At 40.6% G+C, this 19767-nt stretch overlaps 1 protein-coding gene across 2 annotated transcripts in view; it reads left to right on the top strand.

Moving 5' to 3' along the window:
• LOC116335261 (protein diaphanous homolog 1) overlaps window positions 1–19767 on the top strand; it is a 95480-nt gene that overhangs the window by 38159 nt on the left and 37554 nt on the right. For both annotated transcript variants that reach the window (XM_039618417.1, XM_039618410.1), the window contains 4 exons: window positions 262–441; window positions 2562–3113; window positions 4489–4603; window positions 4761–4769. In XM_039618417.1, the coding sequence (XP_039474351.1) occupies window positions 262–441; window positions 2562–3113; window positions 4489–4603; window positions 4761–4769 (856 nt within the window). The remainder of the gene's footprint in view (window positions 1–261; window positions 442–2561; window positions 3114–4488; window positions 4604–4760; window positions 4770–19767) is intronic.

The raw sequence follows: 19767 nt of genomic DNA, 5'->3' as shown, positions 1-19767 counted from the left end.
CTATGTTCATGCTTTTTAAAATTAGTAGCATGTGGTTGAATATGTATTGCAAACATATTAGGCCGAGAACTTTCACAGTAATAAGACAATGCAATCCAGAAACGAGTGAGACAAGTGTCTTCAGTGAAAATTGAGAAAAAAGTGAGGATAAAGAACCTTGAAATTGACCACTACGTAAAAATTGTAAAGCCATTTATCCATCGCTTTTTAGGATAACTAAGACAGTCTGTTTCTAACTATGACCCTTTACATATGTATTAGCTGGATGCAGAATTGACGGCACGCCACGAGTTGCAGGTGGAGCTGAAGAAATTGGAGAGCGACTATGAACAGAAGTTGCAGGACCTGAGCCAAGAGAAGGAACAGCTTGCCACATCTAAGCAGGAGCGAGAAAAGGAAAACCAGGGACTACAGGAACAGCTAGGCAACTTGAAAACACAGGTACACACAAACCTATACACACAATCTGTATAGAGGTGATTTTAAGTATAAGATGTTTGCATTTTAGTGTATTAACTCCTCTCACATTTACATATGTAAAATTGATCCCAACTGCACAGTGAAGTCATGTAGAACCCAGTGTCAAACTTCTTTGTGACAAGTTGACTGGCACAAGCACCTCATATAATATTAGCATCACTGTTTCTTGCCAGTTTTTTTTTTCTTTTTTTTTTTTTTTTTTTTTTTTTTCGTAAAAGCAAACAAAACTTAAGGACAGGATAAATAAAGACTGAGTCAGATAATCGAATCAGTGCTGTTTAATGTGCTGGAAGGTCATACACACAAAATGAATGTTAAAGCTGCATGAAGTAAAATATTCAAGGCTTGGAGAAACACAGTATTGTAAGTCTAAGCACCACAAAGTTTTGCAACATCTATGCACACCTACACAAACACAGAAGCCCCTGGCCTTGAATTATTTTGCCAATTGGCATTAAAAAAAAGTGAAAGAACTAACATTATATTGTAAGAGTAAGCCAAATCCTTTACAGATTAGGAATCTCAATGAAAAACATGGAAAGTAGGGGAATGAGACTATAAAGACTAACTTTTAAAAAGAAAGCAGAAGAAAGGGAAATGATGGCGATGGGCAAAACAGAATTTTTAAGTCCAAGATAAACACGCTGTGTGTCTGTGTGCACGTGTACACACACACACACACACACACACACACACACACACACACACACACACACACACACACACACACACACACACACACACACACACACACACACACATACATACAGTAGGGAGGCAAAGATGAGGATTGTTTGGCTGTCAGTGTCCTGCTGCCACACCAGCTGGACTCTGCCTCAGAGTGACACCCAAACTAACAAACACACCAAGTGACCCAGAACAGTCTGCCTCTGTGCATGTGTGCTCGTAACCACATGATGATGTTCCTGTGTTTGTGTGTGTGCCTGTGTTTATCTGTCGGTTAGAGACCAACACAACTTCCAAAATGAGCTTCATCCAGTGCGGCTGGTGCCAGCAGAGTCATCATCTCACTACACAAAAGCCCAAACATGCACACACAAACACACACATACACAGTTGTCCAAAGCATTAACAGCATCACGAGCCAGGCATCAAACAAGCTTCTCATACTAAGATGGCTCACTTTGTCTGTGTTTGAGGTACTGCCCATCGAAGATTTCTTCACATGTAGAGATCTCTCACTGTGCCTTCGTGTGATGCTGTGCCCAATTTTTCATCTGCTGCCTCACTAAGAAATCCTGCCTCAGAACCTCTTTGTCTGTTACTGTCTTCCTTTCAAAGTCCAAGGGAATGACATGGACAATTTGTTACACTGCATACAGACATTCTTTCACACACCCATACACATTATGTACACTTGATACACCTAAGAACCTATAAAGGAAATAAACTCCCCAATACTAAATCCATAGATTTCCATCAGAACCATTATCTGCTCTTATTAGCTGCCAACTTTAATGACTTGGGCAGTTTTCTCAAGAATTGTCACCTCACTGATGTAAATACTGTAGTCAGTATTTTAATGTTGAAATGAAAAATTGATTTCAGCCAACTTATAATTCAGAAGTTTGTCTTCCTTTTTAAAAGTTTTTCTTCTGAATTTTTCTGTGGACTTAATTCCTTCCTGCCTTGGTTTTCTCTATGTGCCTCATTTGTCTCAATCTCTCATGAAACTTTATCAGACCCAGGCTCTGATCATGCTTCCCTATTTTTGTTTCCTTTCTTGTCTTTATATTGGAAGTAAAACTTGCAAATATGAAAATGTTCAATATTAAAATTAATGTAAATTCCAGCAACATAGGACATTTTATTGACTTGTCATCAGGGATACTAATCACATTTTGCAATGGGCTTACTTATGTAAACCGACAGGAGACTACAACACAGTTATTAACAAACAATATTCATTAGGCAAGCAAATAAACATTTCAATGACTCGTTTTATTTTTCAAAAAAACCTATGTATTAATGGCATTACTTTGGTAAAGTGTAATCACAGCATTAAATAGTTGTAAAAACCTGTATCATTATTTGTGTTAAATGTGCTTATTTCCCTTTAGATTGAAAAGCTGTCGAAGGACTTGGAAGAGGCAAAAACTAAGGTGGTCACTGTTACCGTTCCTGTGCCAACACCTGTATTTCCCCCTCCGCCACCTCCCCCTCCGCTGCCAGGCCAAAATGCAGGTATGCCTCCACCTCCACCTCCACCACCTCTACCAGGGCATGCAAACTTAACTGTTCCCCAAGCCCCGCAGGCTCCTCCTTTACCGGGTCATGCTGGTATTCCACCTCCTCCACCTCCACCCCCTTTACCTGGCATGCCAGGACCCCCACCGCCTCCACCTCTCCCTGGCATGCCAGGACCCCCACCACCTCCACCTCTCCCTGGCATGCCAGGACCACCACCGCCTCCACCATTACCTGGGATGGGACCACCACCCCCACCACCTGGAGGTCCTGGTATTCCTCCTCCACTCCCATGTCCAGGGATGGCTTCACCATTTGGCATGGGGGGCTGGGGTGCCCCTGCACCACCAGCACTGCCATTTGGGCTCAAGCCTAAGAAGGAGTACAAGCCTGAGGTTCAGTTGAAGAGAGCCAACTGGAGTAAGGTCAGTCTTACAGCAGTTCACTCTGTTTTTAATTTTCAATTGTCCATCACTTATGTTATACTGCAAATTTTGAGTAAAAGGCAATGCAGGTGGTTTTTCACACTTTTTTTCATTGTAGATTAACCAAGATTACTTAAAATACAAGTTAAAGCGTGGGTAATTCCTTCCACATATGTTTGAATATGGCCCAAAAAATAAAGCATAATAGAAGAAGTTGTCTTTGCTTTTGATCATCATCTTCTGTCTTGATGCCAAAAATCATGCCAATTTTCAAAATGTGTTGCTTGTCAGCTAACATAACATGCTGTTATTCAGCTCCTCATTATCACACAAACTGCTTGAGTAAAAATGGGCAGGCAATCTAAATAATTCAGTTTGTATGTCACAGCGTGCGAAAAATGAAAAGTGGAGCTTAAACAGCGGGATCTTGACCTAAAGTGACTTGCATTCATACGTGTATCTCATGACTATGTGCCTCATGTTCTTCTCCTCCCTCTCATCTGTGATGGTTAAAACATCAAAACGGCCCTCTGTCTTTCTTTAGCCTAAAGCTACTGTTTAATGGCTTCAACAGACTTCATCAGCATTTAGCTTCTCTCTCTCTCCCTCACTTTCTCTCTGGTGAGAGTGTTTGACGAGGATGTCACAGAAATTGCTTTTTAATAAGCCTTCTTCTTTTAACTGCACCACTGAAAGATAATTAAATTGCTGCTAGAAAGGACAGTATTCTTTTGTAATTTAAATTAACTTTTTTTTTTTCCAGGCTTGGTCTCATCCTCCTTTTTGCATGCTCTCTTGCTTTCTTTCTTGCTCCTTAAGCTCATCCCCATATCACATTTCCTTTCCTTACTCTCTTTTCTGTCCTATACCCATCCTTGAGGCTTTGTCCATAATGAAAGGCCTGATATCTGTAAATTTACTACCACTTTTTCTCACTTGCTCTCCATTTCCCTTTTTCTCTTTCTCTTTTTTAATAAGAGCGTTTAGAAAGTGAAGAAAATGTATGCAAAGTTAATTGTGAGAAAGCACCAAATGGGGGGAGGGAAAAAGTAGAAGTCTTTGCATTTTGGTGCACAAGGCTCTGAAGCTATAGATGCTTTTTGGTCAAGACAGTGTGGGACGATTAACGAAAATGAGTACTTATTTGCCCTTTGTGTCTTTCTTCCTTTCTCCTCCTCTCCCTCTATTTTCACACTACTGCCGCTTCCTTTTCTTCTAATGAGCTTCTTTATCTCCTCATTGTTCACAAGGTGCATAGATGACCAATTTTTGTGAAAATTGAGTCAATTTGTTATCATTATCTAACACAACTAATTTGTTACTCATTTAGTGGCCCTCTCTTTCACACCTTAAACATGACCCCTTCCTCTTTTAGATCGGACCTGAGGACCTCTCAGAAAATAGCTTCTGGATCAAGGCGAAAGAAGACCAATTTGAAAATAACGAACTCTTTGCCAAACTTACCTTAACGTTTTCTTCGCAGACAAAAAGTAAGTGTGCAACTTGTCTTTTTAACTGCTCACTTTTATCATATTGTGTTTCATAATAATGAACAATGCCTTACTTTGCTTCTCTCCTCTCCCACGTCTGCCCCCCTCTCTAATGGGCTTCATGTCTATTTCGATCTTCCTGCTCTGCTTCCATCAGCCACTAAAGGTAAGAATAACAGATGCACACTTCCATTTTTCTTTTAGTCCTTTCTTCATACATCTTGTCCAGCGTTTCTCACCTTTTCTTTTTCTCCTTGGAGGAAACACTGCACATATATTATTCATAAATGCCATGTCAAATACAGCATCTCACATTAGTTCATGAATAAACCAATCACACCTTTATCTGTATATGTGTTCATCTCCCCAATGTGCCCGTGACTTGTTTTGTTGAGACTCACTACTGGGTGAGATGCATTGGTACTTGGGGTCATAGAGGGAGAATGAACAAAGGGAGAAATAAGGAGAAGGTCACTGATGTCCTTTGACTTGCCACCTGCTGTCCTGGCACAAAGCGCTGACACATGGGTGTACACACACCTGTCCACTCCTATCACCTTGTCCCAGTGTCACAGAGCCTTCTGGTCCAACTCCTCCATATTCAAATCATAACCAGGACACCCGGAACTCCCGGACAGTATGTGCTGTGCGTTTAAGGCCATCTGACCTTCACATTCAGTCTGAACACATGTCAAATACGCACACACGCACACATGCACGAGCGCTTGCTCATATCATATACATAAACAGGAGGGTCCTTGCACGCTTGGCTGATGCTAGCTCATGATGTGGCTTAAATGTCAGGGTTGGCAGCTGTCCCATCTGCATTCACCTGTATGGCAAGTTCTAACGCCTGCCTGTCACTCCATAATTTGACCCCTCCCCAACTCACTTTGGCCCATGCGCCCATGCCTCCTCTTTTTATTGGCCAAGACAGCCGCCTGTTCTGGATGATGTCTAATAACCTTTCCTGAGTGCTGGGTATAAAGACACCGTGGCCTTTTCATAGCCACACACCTGTCTGTATGTCTGCCTGTGTGGGTGAGGGGTGGGGAGTTGTTGATTTCCTGGGCGTGTTTTGAATCTATTTTGATAGTTACGAATAAAACATTCATTGGGACTAAATTGGGAATTTGTGCCCTTTTAATCAATTTATTCTATGCTGTCTCTTTTCCATATATGTTGGTGTATTTGTCATAGCACATGCCTATCAGTATCAAACAACCAACTTAGTGGGCACGTAAATAATAAATAAATAATTGCTTAAATACACCCCTCAAGATCGACATTCCTTTTGACCTCACCCTTCTTACCCTTTACCTCTGAGACCGCAGATTCACTCTTCCTCATCTGCCTCTTCTTCCTCCTCCTGTGCCGTCCATTCCTCGTTAGCCACTAAAAACAGACCGACACTACACTGAGCCACCGCTGACCCTCTCTGACCCTTTTCTCCATCAGCTGCCCAGCAGCTGGATTTTGCAAGCACACAGACACCCACACAGAAAAACAACACAGGGGGGCGGGTAGTGCGCTCAGGGCAGGGTCAGAGGTGTTGACCTCTGCTGCATGCTCGAAGAGCAGAGAGCTGATGGTGGGAGACACGCCCTCTGGCTGCACACAGCTCTCATGGACAAAATTCAACACTTTCACACACTCGTGCTCTTTAACACAGTTGTGTATCCATGACTTGACTATGCTTAAGCATTAGTGCTACTTGTCTAACCTTATCCAAAATCCTATCATACACCTAACCTCAACACGACTTCACCCTAAGATTTAATGCTTTAAAATATGGCAACTAGCTTTTTTTTTTTTTTTTTTTTTTTTTTTTTTTTTTTTTGCATCCATAAGACATGAGAACAGATTTAGCTCACCTATAAATTGTTTTGTCTGGACAGAGATATGAAAATGTATGGAAATGTAATTTAACTTTTGATGTTTTCCCTTTTTGTTCTCTATATATATCTGTTTACTCGCATTGAAAACAGGGTGAAGTTCAGGAAATCGGCTTAGGCCTGTTATCAGTCTTCTTTCTCTTTAGATAGTGAATGTCAGAATTTAACTAAATATATGCCACAATGCTGCACAAATTTCAGAGATAAGCGAAAACTTTGTGGTTTAGATCAGGTGACGTGATCTTAATTGTCCACTTTAAGCTGGATTTTGCTGCAGCAATATCAGTTATGTTAAAATTTGTCTGCAGCTAAAGGTAGTTTAAGTGTTTGAGATTCTGCAGTGCCTGATATTATGATTTGAGGTACATTTAAAGTAACTGGTGTCTTTGTTTCACTAAGAATGCATTCTGTACTTTATCATGTAACTGTGGAGTTTGGCTGATCTTGGTACGAGACACTTCACTGTTACATTGTACAGCTTTACAGCTTGACATTGATTTTTGTAAGCTTTATTTAGAATCATCACCAAAATGTACTAATAAGTAACTACCCACATTCTACTGATGTATTAGTGGAGAACTAGTGCTATTATACTGCCAGAAAGTTATATTTTTTTCCCTTATTGTTGTATGCAAGTGTAAAGGCTTGTACAAAGATCAGACTGTGACCTATGTTTGGCTTTAAAGTTGTTAGTGTAGTATAAAGGAGTTTTGGCAGGAGACTTTTTGGCACATTCTCCCTTAAGCATTTCAAAGTGAGAAACAATGCTTATCTTGGTTTTCTACTTATTTTTATTTCTTTTCTTAATTCATTTTTTAAACTAATACTATTGGAGGATCAAAAAAAAAGTTTCCTTTTTTTTAATGAATACTTTTTTGGAAAAGTGCAGGTGGACAGTGACAATACCAGAGTTCAGACACTGTTCATCTAGTATTAGTATATATAACCTGAACTGTCCTTTTTTTTTTTTTTTTTTTCACTTTTGCAGTCAGCGTGTTTGATAGCAGGTGCCTTTTGAAGTCGGCACCTCAGATAGCCCAATTAGCGAAAGAATGAGAGAGAGAGAGAGTGGGAGACAGAAAGGAGGTGGTGGGTGAAATAAAAGAAGCTTGAGCAGAGGGAAAGGCTGGACTAGGGGGAGCGGTGGTGATTAATTTGATTCGGGAGAGAAAAGGGCCAGGAGCATATATAGTTATTAATCCTCATAATGGGAGGATCATTTTCATATCCCAATTCTCCAGCCTTTACACCCTTACCTCTTCTGTCTCAGTCTCGACTGCTGTGTTTCTGTGCTCTGTTGTGGTATGTCGTCCTCATTTGTCATTATGGTGGAGATTCTCCCACCCTAAGGAGGCCCATTGTCATGCTATCCACTGTGTATCGCTGCATAACACACCTACACATATAACTGCACCTTTATGTATCGCATTCACTTTCTATAAATTACAAAAACGTTTATCGCGGATGAATGCATGTTTGTCAGCACAAGGGTCCCTGTATGCTGGTGTGCTCGAGAGAGTGGGTGGGTGAGCTCAGCCACATTTACAGACCAATTATAATAAGCCTTTTGATCTCCCTGTGTTCTGACGAAATCAATTTCCTTCTCTGTAGGTGTGTGTATGTGTTCTCTGTAGGTGTTTGTGTGTCAATGCATGCACGTATTAGCTGAGTTTTAACTTGGGGTCTACTCTGTTCACTTTTCACTTTAATGAGCCAGAAATCAGCAAGAAAGTGCCTGCTGTGTGTGTGTCTGTGTGTGTGTGTGTGTGTGTCCACGTGTCTGTTTGCATGCATGCCTGGGGCCCTCACCAGGGTTGTAGACCAATCAGTTAAAGGGATGAGAGATGTAATATATCAGCAATAAAAGACCAAGAGCCATGGAGAATGATGATGCCGTGTTGATTAGATCATTACATCTTCTGCTAGACAGAGTTCACAACATTTGTTACTTGTTTGTGTTACAGTATACGGGCTCAAGGTCATTGCAAGTTGAAGAAATATTTCCATACTAATGAAATGACTTAAGCAGACTCCTGCCCCTACAGCACAGTTGTTTACAACAGTCTGATTGCTTGACTGGTAGAAAAAATGGCAGCTGTGTGATTACATGATTGTCAGTCTAAATTTGCCTTTTTGAACCTTTTTGAGAACACAGGCCAAAGACAGTTTGTCGGGGGGGGGGGGGCAGTTTAGTGTGTCTTCTAATTTTAAATCTAATTGGCAAGTAGTCACTCCTTCAGATTTGACAGGCCTCATGACATGAAAATCATTTCAGATGAGAAGATGGGAAAACTGAATGGATACCTTCACTATGATCTCCCTATAATAGAGTATTATAATAGAACGTAGTTATGGAAGATGATTTACTTTTGCACCGCTGCCTGTTCTCTAGGTCAAGGGCAAGAAATGTTCGAGCTGTTCAGTGTATGTGTTTAATTGTATGTATGATTATTTATAATTAGGCAGAGTTTTAGATGGTGGTTTATGGGTTATTGAGCGTCAGAGCTGCAGTCTCCTGAGACTGTTTAAAAGATGTACTAACAAGCCAGTTAGATGAGTAAATGAGGGATGGGCATACTGAATGAAGACAAAAGTGTTTGTGCATGCCTGTGTACGCCGGTGCAGTTGTGCTAAATTAGTATTGGCTTTGAAAAGCTTGTGTGCAATATGTTTTAACTTCTCATTGAGTATGGGTATATCTCTGTGTGTATGTTTTTACTTGTGTAGCCTACTACAGGTCTTGTTAATTGTGCAGTGCTCAGGTTGGGGTTACATAAAGAGAAGCGGGTTAATGCAAGGGTCACTAATGCTGTGTATGGAGCACAGAAAAAATATCACACCACACTTTCCTTCTATTCTTCCTTATCCATTTCATTTCTGGATGTAGCCATTTCTCTAATTATATCTCCTGTCTCAACCTTTTTGCTACAAATAGTTAAATGATTGAATAACTGTGGCTCTTCATACAGTGGTACCTGTGAAGTGCACTAATCTAAACAGCTCCAATCTGTCCATTTTCTAGTAATTCACTAGAGTCCCACTGGATCTTCAAATTAGACAAATATTTTTTCCCGAACAGCGTTTCCAGTCAGTGTAAGGATAACCCGGTCTCCTTTTAATGTGAAAGGGTATGATGGGTTTGTTTGCCCATCTCCAAGGGTGAGCCCATCCATCCTGCAGAGCATTTGGGGACCAACCACTTTAGTAGGTGAAGGTCTCTGTATATTGTTGCTGCTTGTTGATCTTATGCTCCAAACTTAAGATTTGGTACTCTCATCCCAAGTGCTTCACATTCTGTTGCAAACCTTCAAGTCCATGCTGAGGACACATTTTGATATCAGACCACATCATTTGCAGTGACTTGAATATGGTCATGCTAATCATAGACAGAATTGTCTAAACGGCGCCCATATCCCATATTTAGACCAAAATATTTTCTAGCTTTTCAATGAGCAGGTGTGATCTTCAAATGATGGATTTGATGTTTATAGGTTATGTTTGGTTTTTTTGTGTTTGTCTACCAGTGCTTAAGTTTAAATCCAAACTATACCTCTTAAGCCCTCAACAGCAGCGGTGCATCAGGTTGGCTTTGCTTGTCTCTAAGCCTCGATGTGTATTCTCAGTTCGTCAATAGCAATCGTTCCCTTATTCATACTCTTTATGGTTACGGAACAGCCGCAAAATGCGGCTTATTCATCAGGCCTTATCAGGTTCAAACACATCTGTGCATGCTCACGTTGGTTCTCACTGCCAACTGCAACAGCTCACTTGTATGCGCAAACAGAAGCATACGCTTATGCATACACATGTAAGCATGCTCACACAAACACACACACTCTCTCACAGTTTTGTCCCACTCATTCTCTTCATTTCATTCCTCCCTCCATCCCTCCCTCGTTACAGCTCTCTCCCCACTGTTTTACATGCAAATGAGCTAAGTGTACTTATGCCCTAGCATTACTGCTGTGTGTGCCTAATCTCCTTGCTGCCTTTTCTCTTTCCTGGAGATTATCCTGTTTTTAGACAGAATAGGCCTTCTACGCTTCACTCGGCTCCTCTCCCAAGCAGCCAGCCAGTTGGTCAGTTAGCCAGAAGCCAACCTGCCAGCATCCCAGTCTCGCATCCCACTACCATTAGCATTTTAAATGTTCCCAGTGATATGACAACTGTGCAGCAGTTGAAAAAAATCTGTGTATGTGTGTTTCCAGCACATTTGGTGTGTGTGTGTGTGTGTGTGTGTGTGTGTGTGTGTGTGTGTGTGTGTGTGTGTGTGTGTGTGTGTGTGTGTGTGTGTGTGTGTGTGTGTGTGTGTGTGTGTGTGTGTGTGTGTGTGTGTGTGTGTGTGTGTGTGTGTGTGTGTGTGTGTGTGTGTTTAATTGAAGGATTGGTGATAAGCTCTAAAGCTTGTTACAGATGCTAAGTGTCCTCAGTTGTGCGATTTTTGTCTTTTTTTCTTCTTCTTTTTTTTTTTTTTTTTTTTTTACTTAGGCCAAGAGGGAAATAAACATGAACAGAAATGGAAGGATGAAGGCATATATGTATGCACACCTACAATCCTTCCACCCACTCTTCCCTGATGTTTTTCCTTCTCTTGGTCACAACAGCATACTCTTGCTCTTTCCTCCCCCTCCACTTCTCTTACATGTGTGTGTGCCTGTGCATTTGCGATTTCTAAAGCGTCAACTTGAAGTGCTTTAACTTTGGTGCTGAGGAGGGAGGAAAGTCAAAGTGAGGCTGTATCTATGATTAGAAAGCATGTTAATGAGAAATAAGACTGATAAAGAGAGGAGAAGAAAGAGGCAAAGAGCCGATTATAGTTGACTGTGGCAGCTGCTCCCTCTGTTTACTTTTTTGCGATATAAGCTACCTATTCCTAAGGGCCATGGTGCACACGTGCGCACACACACACACACACACACACACACACACACACACACACACACACACACACACACACACACACACACACACACACACACACACACACACACACACACACACACACACACACAGGAGAGCTAGCCCACTTTGATGTCACTGATAGCATTCATAAAAAAAATGAAGCTGTATAGAGCAGCAACTTCAAAGATAGAGTTGACAAGATAGGAGCATTAACCCCCATCTGCCTTCTACTTCTCTTTTCTCTTCTGATTTCCTCATCGCTCTTCTCTTATCTCTGCTTGGTAAAAGGGTTCTTATGAAATGAGACAATGAATGAGCGATGGAACAAGAAAAATGATGGAAGACTGGTTGGGGTGAAGATAAACCAAGCTGTAAAATGAGAAAAGGAAAGATAGATTGCAGCAACAGAGGCATTTGAAGGTATCCTTTATAGTCCAAATCTCCTAAGTCAAAATTGGTTAACAGTAGCCTTAAGCAGCTGCTGCTGCTGAAAATTCTGTGTTAGCTAGCTAGTGAGTTATTAGGGTCCTACCAGGCTATTAGACTGTTGTGCTAATAGCTCACACCATGTCCTTGGGTTTCTTATACAACCACGCATATTAAGACTATCAATTTCACCCAAACTTTGCACACTTTCTTAAAGTGCATAGTACTTGTTTTTTTTCCAGATGTAGGCGTAACTGTGTGTGTGCTTTTGCTTTGTTCCTCGGCACAGTGAATGTAAGCTCCGAGTGTGTTGCAAGCTTTTATTTCTACATTTGCTGGTGTAACATGGTGCTCTGGTCTTGAGCTCTGAAGGCTGTGTGTAATATAGATAACCCAGTGGCATTTACACCAGACAACAGTGGTATTTAGAAGACTTGGTGGGCTAGGCCATGCTCCACTTTCTGACCTTAATCTGCTTTTGTGTGTGTGTGTGTGTGTGTGTGTGTGTGGGTGTCAGTGTCAAAATGTATGTTTATATGTCATGGATGTTGAGGCCAAGAAGTGCGAAACTGTATGCACAGTTTGTGTGTGTGTATGTGCTTTTTGGTCATTTCCAGTTGGTTAGGGCTTCTGTCATATTTGCCTGTTTATGTGTATTCGCATGTTGAAACCTTTACTCTATTAATCAGTGTCTGCATGTGTCATGTTCTGTGCAATGTGGGTTCTGCATCGCTTAGCCAGCATCTTAATTTTTCACTATCCCATGCACTGCATGAAAGTTTAGTTCTACACCCTCACCATCTCGATCTTCCTCTCCCTTGATCTGCCTCTCCCATCTTCCCGACTCCCTGTACCACAACCAACATGCCACCCTCTCCCCCTCTTGTCACGCACACATGCACGTCTAATCAAAGCTAGAAGCACTCTAGATTAGCACTTGAGAAAACTCCCTAACGACATTCCTTCATTTTGGTCGTTTTCAGGTGCTCTCTTTCCTTCTCCCCCATCACCTCCTCCTTAGCTTTGAATTTTTAACCTCCCCACTGAATAAGAGATGTGGCCATCCTCATGGGGAAAGGAATGTTGAAGGCAGGGCAAAGATTGAAGGAAGGGAGGGTGCGGGGGAGGCAGAAGGGAAAACGTTGTCCCTAAACACGCTTTCACATTTATCCCCTAAAAACCCTGTACTGTGTGCTCAATAATGCATGGCAATCTCTCACACCCTGTGCCCTCCCCCTGTTCTTATTCCCTATTTCCTTCATCTCCTTCATCTTCTCTTGTTGGTTCCCCCAGCAGATTAACTCCAGGGTGAAACTGAGACTGACAAATCGGGGTGATGGTAGCAGGACGCTGGGGACTAACAGTAAAAAAAAAAAAAAAAAAAAAAAAAAAAAAAAAAAAAAGTGGGAAAAAAAAGATCGAGAGAGAGAAGGAGAGCAGATGAGTCATTTGTCATTTTGTGAATAGAGTTACTAGTTAAAGTATTGATCTGAGCGAGTGGGCTTTGAAGTTGTACTATTTCAGAGAGACTGTAGAGCTTGACTGGGCCTCAAAATTGAAGTCAGGCTCCAACTGAAACCCCCCAAAATTCCCTCTTTGCTTGAACAAAGCTTGTGGAGTGTCTAAAACACGATTGAATTCTCTAATCATTTTTCAGCTTGTTTTCATTTTGATAGACAAATCCATCCCTGACTAACCCCGAAACTGTCTGTTCCCATTCCTTTAAAACATGAAAATATCAGTGTGGACACAGCACAGCCTTGAAAAGCAGTCAAAGTGTTCTAGTTATACAAAAAAAAAAATTAAACAAAAAACCCCCATTTCAGTTAAGATTAATGAAAGGTATGTTAAATTTCATAATAAGCTAGCAGTATGTGGTGCATACAGCTCCTATAACTAAAGCAAGTCAAATATTTTTGCATGTGTACAGCCTTTGTCTTTTATTTTGTGTGCATTGTTCTCAGAAATGCTTTGTCTGCCTGAACTGTTATGTTCTAGATCAGTAGTGAGCAGAGTGAACCATTCAGAACTTGTTGTGCTTTCACATGGCTTCAGCAGCAACTCCTATCTGTTTAGGTGAATGGAGTGGTACGGGAGAGACTTCTAAAGATCTCTCCAAGGAGATTTCTTTTTTTACTTTTTTTTTTTTTTTTTTTTAAAGCCTAGTTGTGAAAGTTTTTGAACAACCCACAAAGTGCACGCTTTCAAACTTTCATGTTGATTTTTTCCATCTTACTTTTTTCTTTGTTTTTAGCCTAAAAAAAAGAGAAGGGTTTAGCACTGTGAAAGCAATGGACCATAAGAGCAAAAATCAGTCAAACTGCTACCAGTAATGACTTACAAATATAAAGCCACATTTGTTTCCCTTAAAAAGGATTCTGAAAAGAAAATACACATAAAGATGGATTTTATTTATCAGTTAAATTTCCTTTAACTGATAAATAAAAAATAAATATTCTGTGCTGCACAACATTGTGTGGAGCTTCGGAAATGCAGCTTTGCCTTTTTTCCAGACTCTGAGAACCATTGGTAGGGCTCGATGTAACAGTAGGGCTTTTAAGACAGAAAGTCGGTTAAAAAACATAGCTGTTTGTTGTCTTATAAGGTAGTTGGTTCACCCATGAAAGATAAACACTTATCGTCAGTATGGAACAGTGCATATTTTGGGAGCTGGAGTAATGGAACAATGATGCTTGATTGAAGCCAGCTGAAGGAAACAACAATGTAGACGACTGCATTGTTTTTCCCAGAAAATGACATCAACACTCGGTTGAGGTTGATGGTGGAGGGTTTACACCTGCATTCTGAAAATTTGCTACTATTAAGTAGATCAATATTTGTTGTTGTAAGGTTTAGTTTTAATGCCCTATTTAAGGCCACAATTTGTTAAATTGTGTATAATGTACATGGTATTCATTTTATATTTGAAACCTGCATGTACTAATTGGGGGGGGGAGTAGCAGAGATTATTTTCAAAGGTATAGGTGGATGGAGACTTATTAGTTCAGTAGATGAGAAGATGGATGGCAGTATTTGGGCGAAGAGGAGAGAGGTGCAGAATGAATGAGGCTCAGAGAAGGACGAATGGAGGCAGGAGGGATCTGTATACGATTGAAGAGAGAACTGAGGAAGGGAATGAAAGAATGACAAATGATCAAAAGGTGCAGAGACATGAAGCGACTACAGTGATTGAGGAGATGGGTATTGGGGTAAGGTAAAATGAGGAAACTTGAGTCAAGTTAGCTGCGAGAGTGTGAGAGTGAAAAAAGGTGAAATAAGAGCACTGGACGGAGGGTGTAGGTGTTCAGGTTGGTCATAATGACATATTGCTTGTTGGCTGCTGTAATAGTTGATTGTAGCTCTGACTTTTCAGCTAGGAAAGATGACACCAATGCTCCTAACAAAAGGTGACTTCATAAATGTGTGTATGTGTCCTAAATGCCCTTTTCTTTGTCAGCATACAGTATGTGAGAAAACAGATGTGATGGGCAGAGACCTTTTTCTGCCTTTTAATCTTATACTGTGTCTTTCTTTGTCTGTGCTTTTTGTCTCTGTGGGGTGGAATACATCATAGCAAGCATTTTAATGCTGCACTCCACTCCCTCTAACAGTGTTTGGCTCTCCACTGAATCTCTCCACTTTCCTTTCCTCTTTCTGTTCTCCAAATAGGTTATTTGGGGCTCTGTACTTAACTGTACACAGTTAGCGGTCAGTCAGCACACCGCACACAAACACACACACACACACACACACACACACACACACACACACACACACACTATGCTACTGGGCCTCCTTAGAGATCGTCTGCTTAATACTGCATAGCACTTAGAGGCATCAACAAGCCCCGTGGTGCTCCACTGAGGCGTAGAAGGCATGAAAGCATGCTAATTCCCCGCAACGCACTCCATCTATCCCTCTGTGACCCCCCCCCTCCCGCCCCCTTACCCCCCCAGCACCACCATCCATCCATCCATCACACTACTTCTACGTTCTGCCCCTCCAAATCTTCTCTGTAGCCAGCATGGTTTAATGAGCACAGAGAACTCAACACTGTGCGCACACAGTGACACACAATGAAGTAAGTTTCACTGTACTAATTTATTCTCTGATCTACATGTAGCTAGTTTTTCTTTAGACTAGTAGCTAAAATCACGTTATTATATTTATGTACCGTGAGTATACTTAATGTCATATATGCACGAAGATAAAAGGAAATGTTATTGAACCATTTGGTATGGTGTGCACTTTACATTTGCCACTCTGGTCTCATCATAATTACCTCTGGTACTGTGAAAAACCTTATATAACTACTTTACTGTACACCTGGCTCTTAAAATATGAATAACAGATTAATGAGAAATTGTTAGAGCACTACAATAGCTTGTCTACAACAGGCTAATGGTTATAAAGTGGGTCATTGTGTTATAAAAAACAATGTTGATACTTTTGCAAAAGTTAGTTCATGTTCATGACGCTAAGCACAGTACACCATAACAGAGACTTAATAGCTAAATTTAAATGCGTTTGGGGGCATTTTCTGTATTTTCTGTCATAAAAGGTTCGGGTACAGATTATATATTTTAGGATTTGTTGGAAGAAGAGAGGGGTGGCCAAAAGTTTTGCTTTATTTCATCATGCTGCAAGCAGTATTACTGACTGTTTTCTAGGAATTTCTCTTGAAAGTAATCGCAGTCTACTATGATGGCATATAATACGTCTTTCTTGAACAAAAGGAATCAGTGGTACTATTTTACTTCTCAGCACATCTACAAAGCAGATTTTATTTTATTTTAGAATAGAGCATAAAATTAATTCACTAGCTTTAGTGTCTGTAGAGCGCTCTGGTTTTATTTCAGACTGCAGTGAAATGCAGAACACATCACATGGGGACAGTTTGTGTGGCAGCTTTCAAACCAAGCGTGTGTGTCAGGGGACCTGATTCTGTTATGTAGTAAGCACAAAGGCCCTTGTGAGTCCTCACTTAAAGTGTGTAAAGTAATGCTAAGAGTTCTTGCCACTCAAGCATTTCAAGACCTGTGGTCTAGGGACTCCTTGCACATTTGCGCATGTGTGTTTCCTTGTGTGTCTACAAGACTCATTGTATATGTGTGAGAGATGATGTAAGTGAATGTGTATGTGCGTTTGTGTCATAGGGGACCGCAGACACTGTCAGCTTCATTTCCCAACATCATGTAACCGAGGACAGGTCAGCCTTATGAGACCTCAAGCTGAAAAACGGCTAAAATCTCCCTCTCTCTCTCTCACACACACGCGCACACATCCTCACACACGCCCCCGCTCATCAGGGTGAAGGGTGGAATCCTGGCCTTGTCATGCTCTGTGCCATAATCCAGTTTAGAAGGATTAATTAGGAATTAAGGAGTGTAATGTTATCAGTGCATGATCCATTCACATGCATGCACATACACATATTTCACTCTGTTTGAGAGTGTATATGTAGGGCACAGATTATTCAGAACTAAGAAGGAAAAGTAAAGTTTTTTTTTTTTTTTACTTTATTACTTTCTCATTCGGTTTTTCACTTTTCACTTTCTCTCTGCCCTCTCCCTCCTTCTCTGACTGCCTTACTTATTATCCTCCTTGTTACTTATTACCCTCTCTAGCTCTTCATCCATCCTTGCACTCTTTTTTTCCTTCAACTTCCTTCATTTCATATGTTCTAGGAACATCCATAAAATAACTTTTTTTTTTTTTCCCTCTTGCCCTTGTTTTCAGCTACTCCTTTCTGCGTTCTGTGCCACCATTATGTGTAGGCTTTCATTCAGTGCTTTCATCCTTCCTGCCTAGCTTTGTCAAAGAGAGAAAGATGAGAGAGATTTCTATTGCTCTGCTACTCTTTCAAGAAGGCTACAGCATTCAGGTGTGCCACTCCGGATGTCCATTTTGTGTCTGCCTTCCCATTTTTCATAGTTTTTCTTTATTTCTGTAGTGAAGAGTGCGACTGGGGAACCGAGCTACTTACAATTGCTTGACTCAAGTCTCAGCCTCTTTGCTGTATGAAGTAGCTCTGTTTTCAGAGAAGAGTTGAGTGGCTTACCTTTGTCCTTGAGACGATGCTTTCACTCGCTCTTTTTTTTTTTTTTTTCCCTTCTCCTGCCATCTAGGTACCAATTTATGAATGTATGTGCAGTACTATGCCCCATCCTCTGTTTGTGCTTTAGCTTGAACACTGATTTTAAAGAGAGAGTGGTAGATTAAAGGAACTAAAGTAAGCCTGAGGATGAGAAGGAGGGAAATGGATATAAACTAAAAACAGGAAAAACTGTGATGAGGCTGTTTATGTCTGCATTAGTGTTTCGGTGACTGTAATTTTCTGTGTATGCCTGCCTGCCTAAATCTGTGAGGTGTGTGTTGATGCTTCCTTAAGCAGACGGTAATGATATTGTTTTTATTAATGCCTGATTAAATTTTTAGTGTGTCACTGCTGGAACTTTTAGTGGTTTTATAATGCTGTGGCTCTGTCTTTAGGCGTCCCAGTGTACAAATACAAAAATAAAGCCTCTCTAATTCGCCCCTCTGTTTGTCCCATAACAGACAATCATTTGAATCACTCAAGCAATAGTAGACATGGTATTCGTCATCCTGTAACCACTGTGCTCACCATTATCCATTATACCCATATTTTCATGCTGGTGATTTATGCTACCTCTCTTTGTCTCCTTTCTCTGGCTGTCTTCTATTCCCTCTATCCCCTTTTCTTTCTCACTGCCTGCCACCTTCCATCTCACTTGTTCCCTCTGGCACTATTGGCAGCACTCTGTCTCTGTCAGGTGTGTGTGAGATAGCCTTCACGCCATTGACTTGGAGGAGATAAGCTTTTGGATGTCTCAGCTTCCATTCAACTGGTTCCTTAACTCTTCCTTTTCCGAGCAATAAGCAGATATTCTTGTTCTAGTTTTTTTAAGCTGATTTGATTGGAGTTGAAGACTTATAGACAGTCGTTCCTATTATGTGTAAGCTTGGCTCACTGCCATAACATCAGTTACCATCATCTGTTTTTCATTTTTTTTGTTTTTTTCCTATTCTAGTTGTAATAAAATAATAATAATAAAAAAACTTGATTATAGTGTCTACTGCACATCCATTTATCCATGGCATATAAAAGGCTGTCAGCAAACTTTGAAGACAAACAATAGGATGAGTGTAATGTACAGGAAATGTAAAGTAATGGGTTGGAAGCTTATTTCAGTTCAAAAAACCCTTCACACTTGTAGTTTCATGACAGTGTCACTGATAGCCATAGTGTAACTTCCTCAGAGGGGAAAAAGCATCCGTAATGATGGCTGTGATGAAATATGTATCTCAAGCAAGATTCCAGTCTTAACAAGTTTCCTTTCATCCTGTACTGAATCAAAAAGTTTCAAAACCAACCCAGAACACCAAACCTTGCTATACTCTCTACTTCAAACTCTTTTTACTACAGTTGCTTCACACACACATAGTATATAAAGTAACATGGGTGGCTAGAACAGGACCACCTGATGCACGTATGTTAAACGTACTAACCTTAAACAGTATAAGACCATTTATTTTAGGAAAAAAGTGTTCCAGCTTGTCAGATGTTTGACTGATAATGTTTAGCCACTCGTTTACTTTGTCTCCACCGATACGTTGTGCTGACAAGATAACACATAGTTGCCTTGTCAGAGTTTGTAAGATAGCAGAGCTGCCCACAGTTTTAAGCAGACAGCTGAAAGGATATAGTGACAAAGCGGTGTACTAAAATGAACTGAAAGCAGTACATAACTGTTGAATAACCGTTTAATATCCTTAGGATACCTATTTAGTAAAATTCTTCATACACTGAACACATTATTCTATATTTATTAAAAAAATACAACAGTCGATATTTACCCTCTAAAACATGCAAATCCACAAATTATTGGCGAGGTTAATAAAATATTCTCTCAAAATCCT

Source organism: Oreochromis aureus, linkage group 2, assembly GCF_013358895.1.
Source record: "Oreochromis aureus strain Israel breed Guangdong linkage group 2, ZZ_aureus, whole genome shotgun sequence".
NCBI classification, from domain to species: domain Eukaryota; kingdom Metazoa; phylum Chordata; class Actinopteri; order Cichliformes; family Cichlidae; genus Oreochromis; species Oreochromis aureus.
This window is presented reverse-complemented; position numbering and strand designations above follow the sequence as displayed.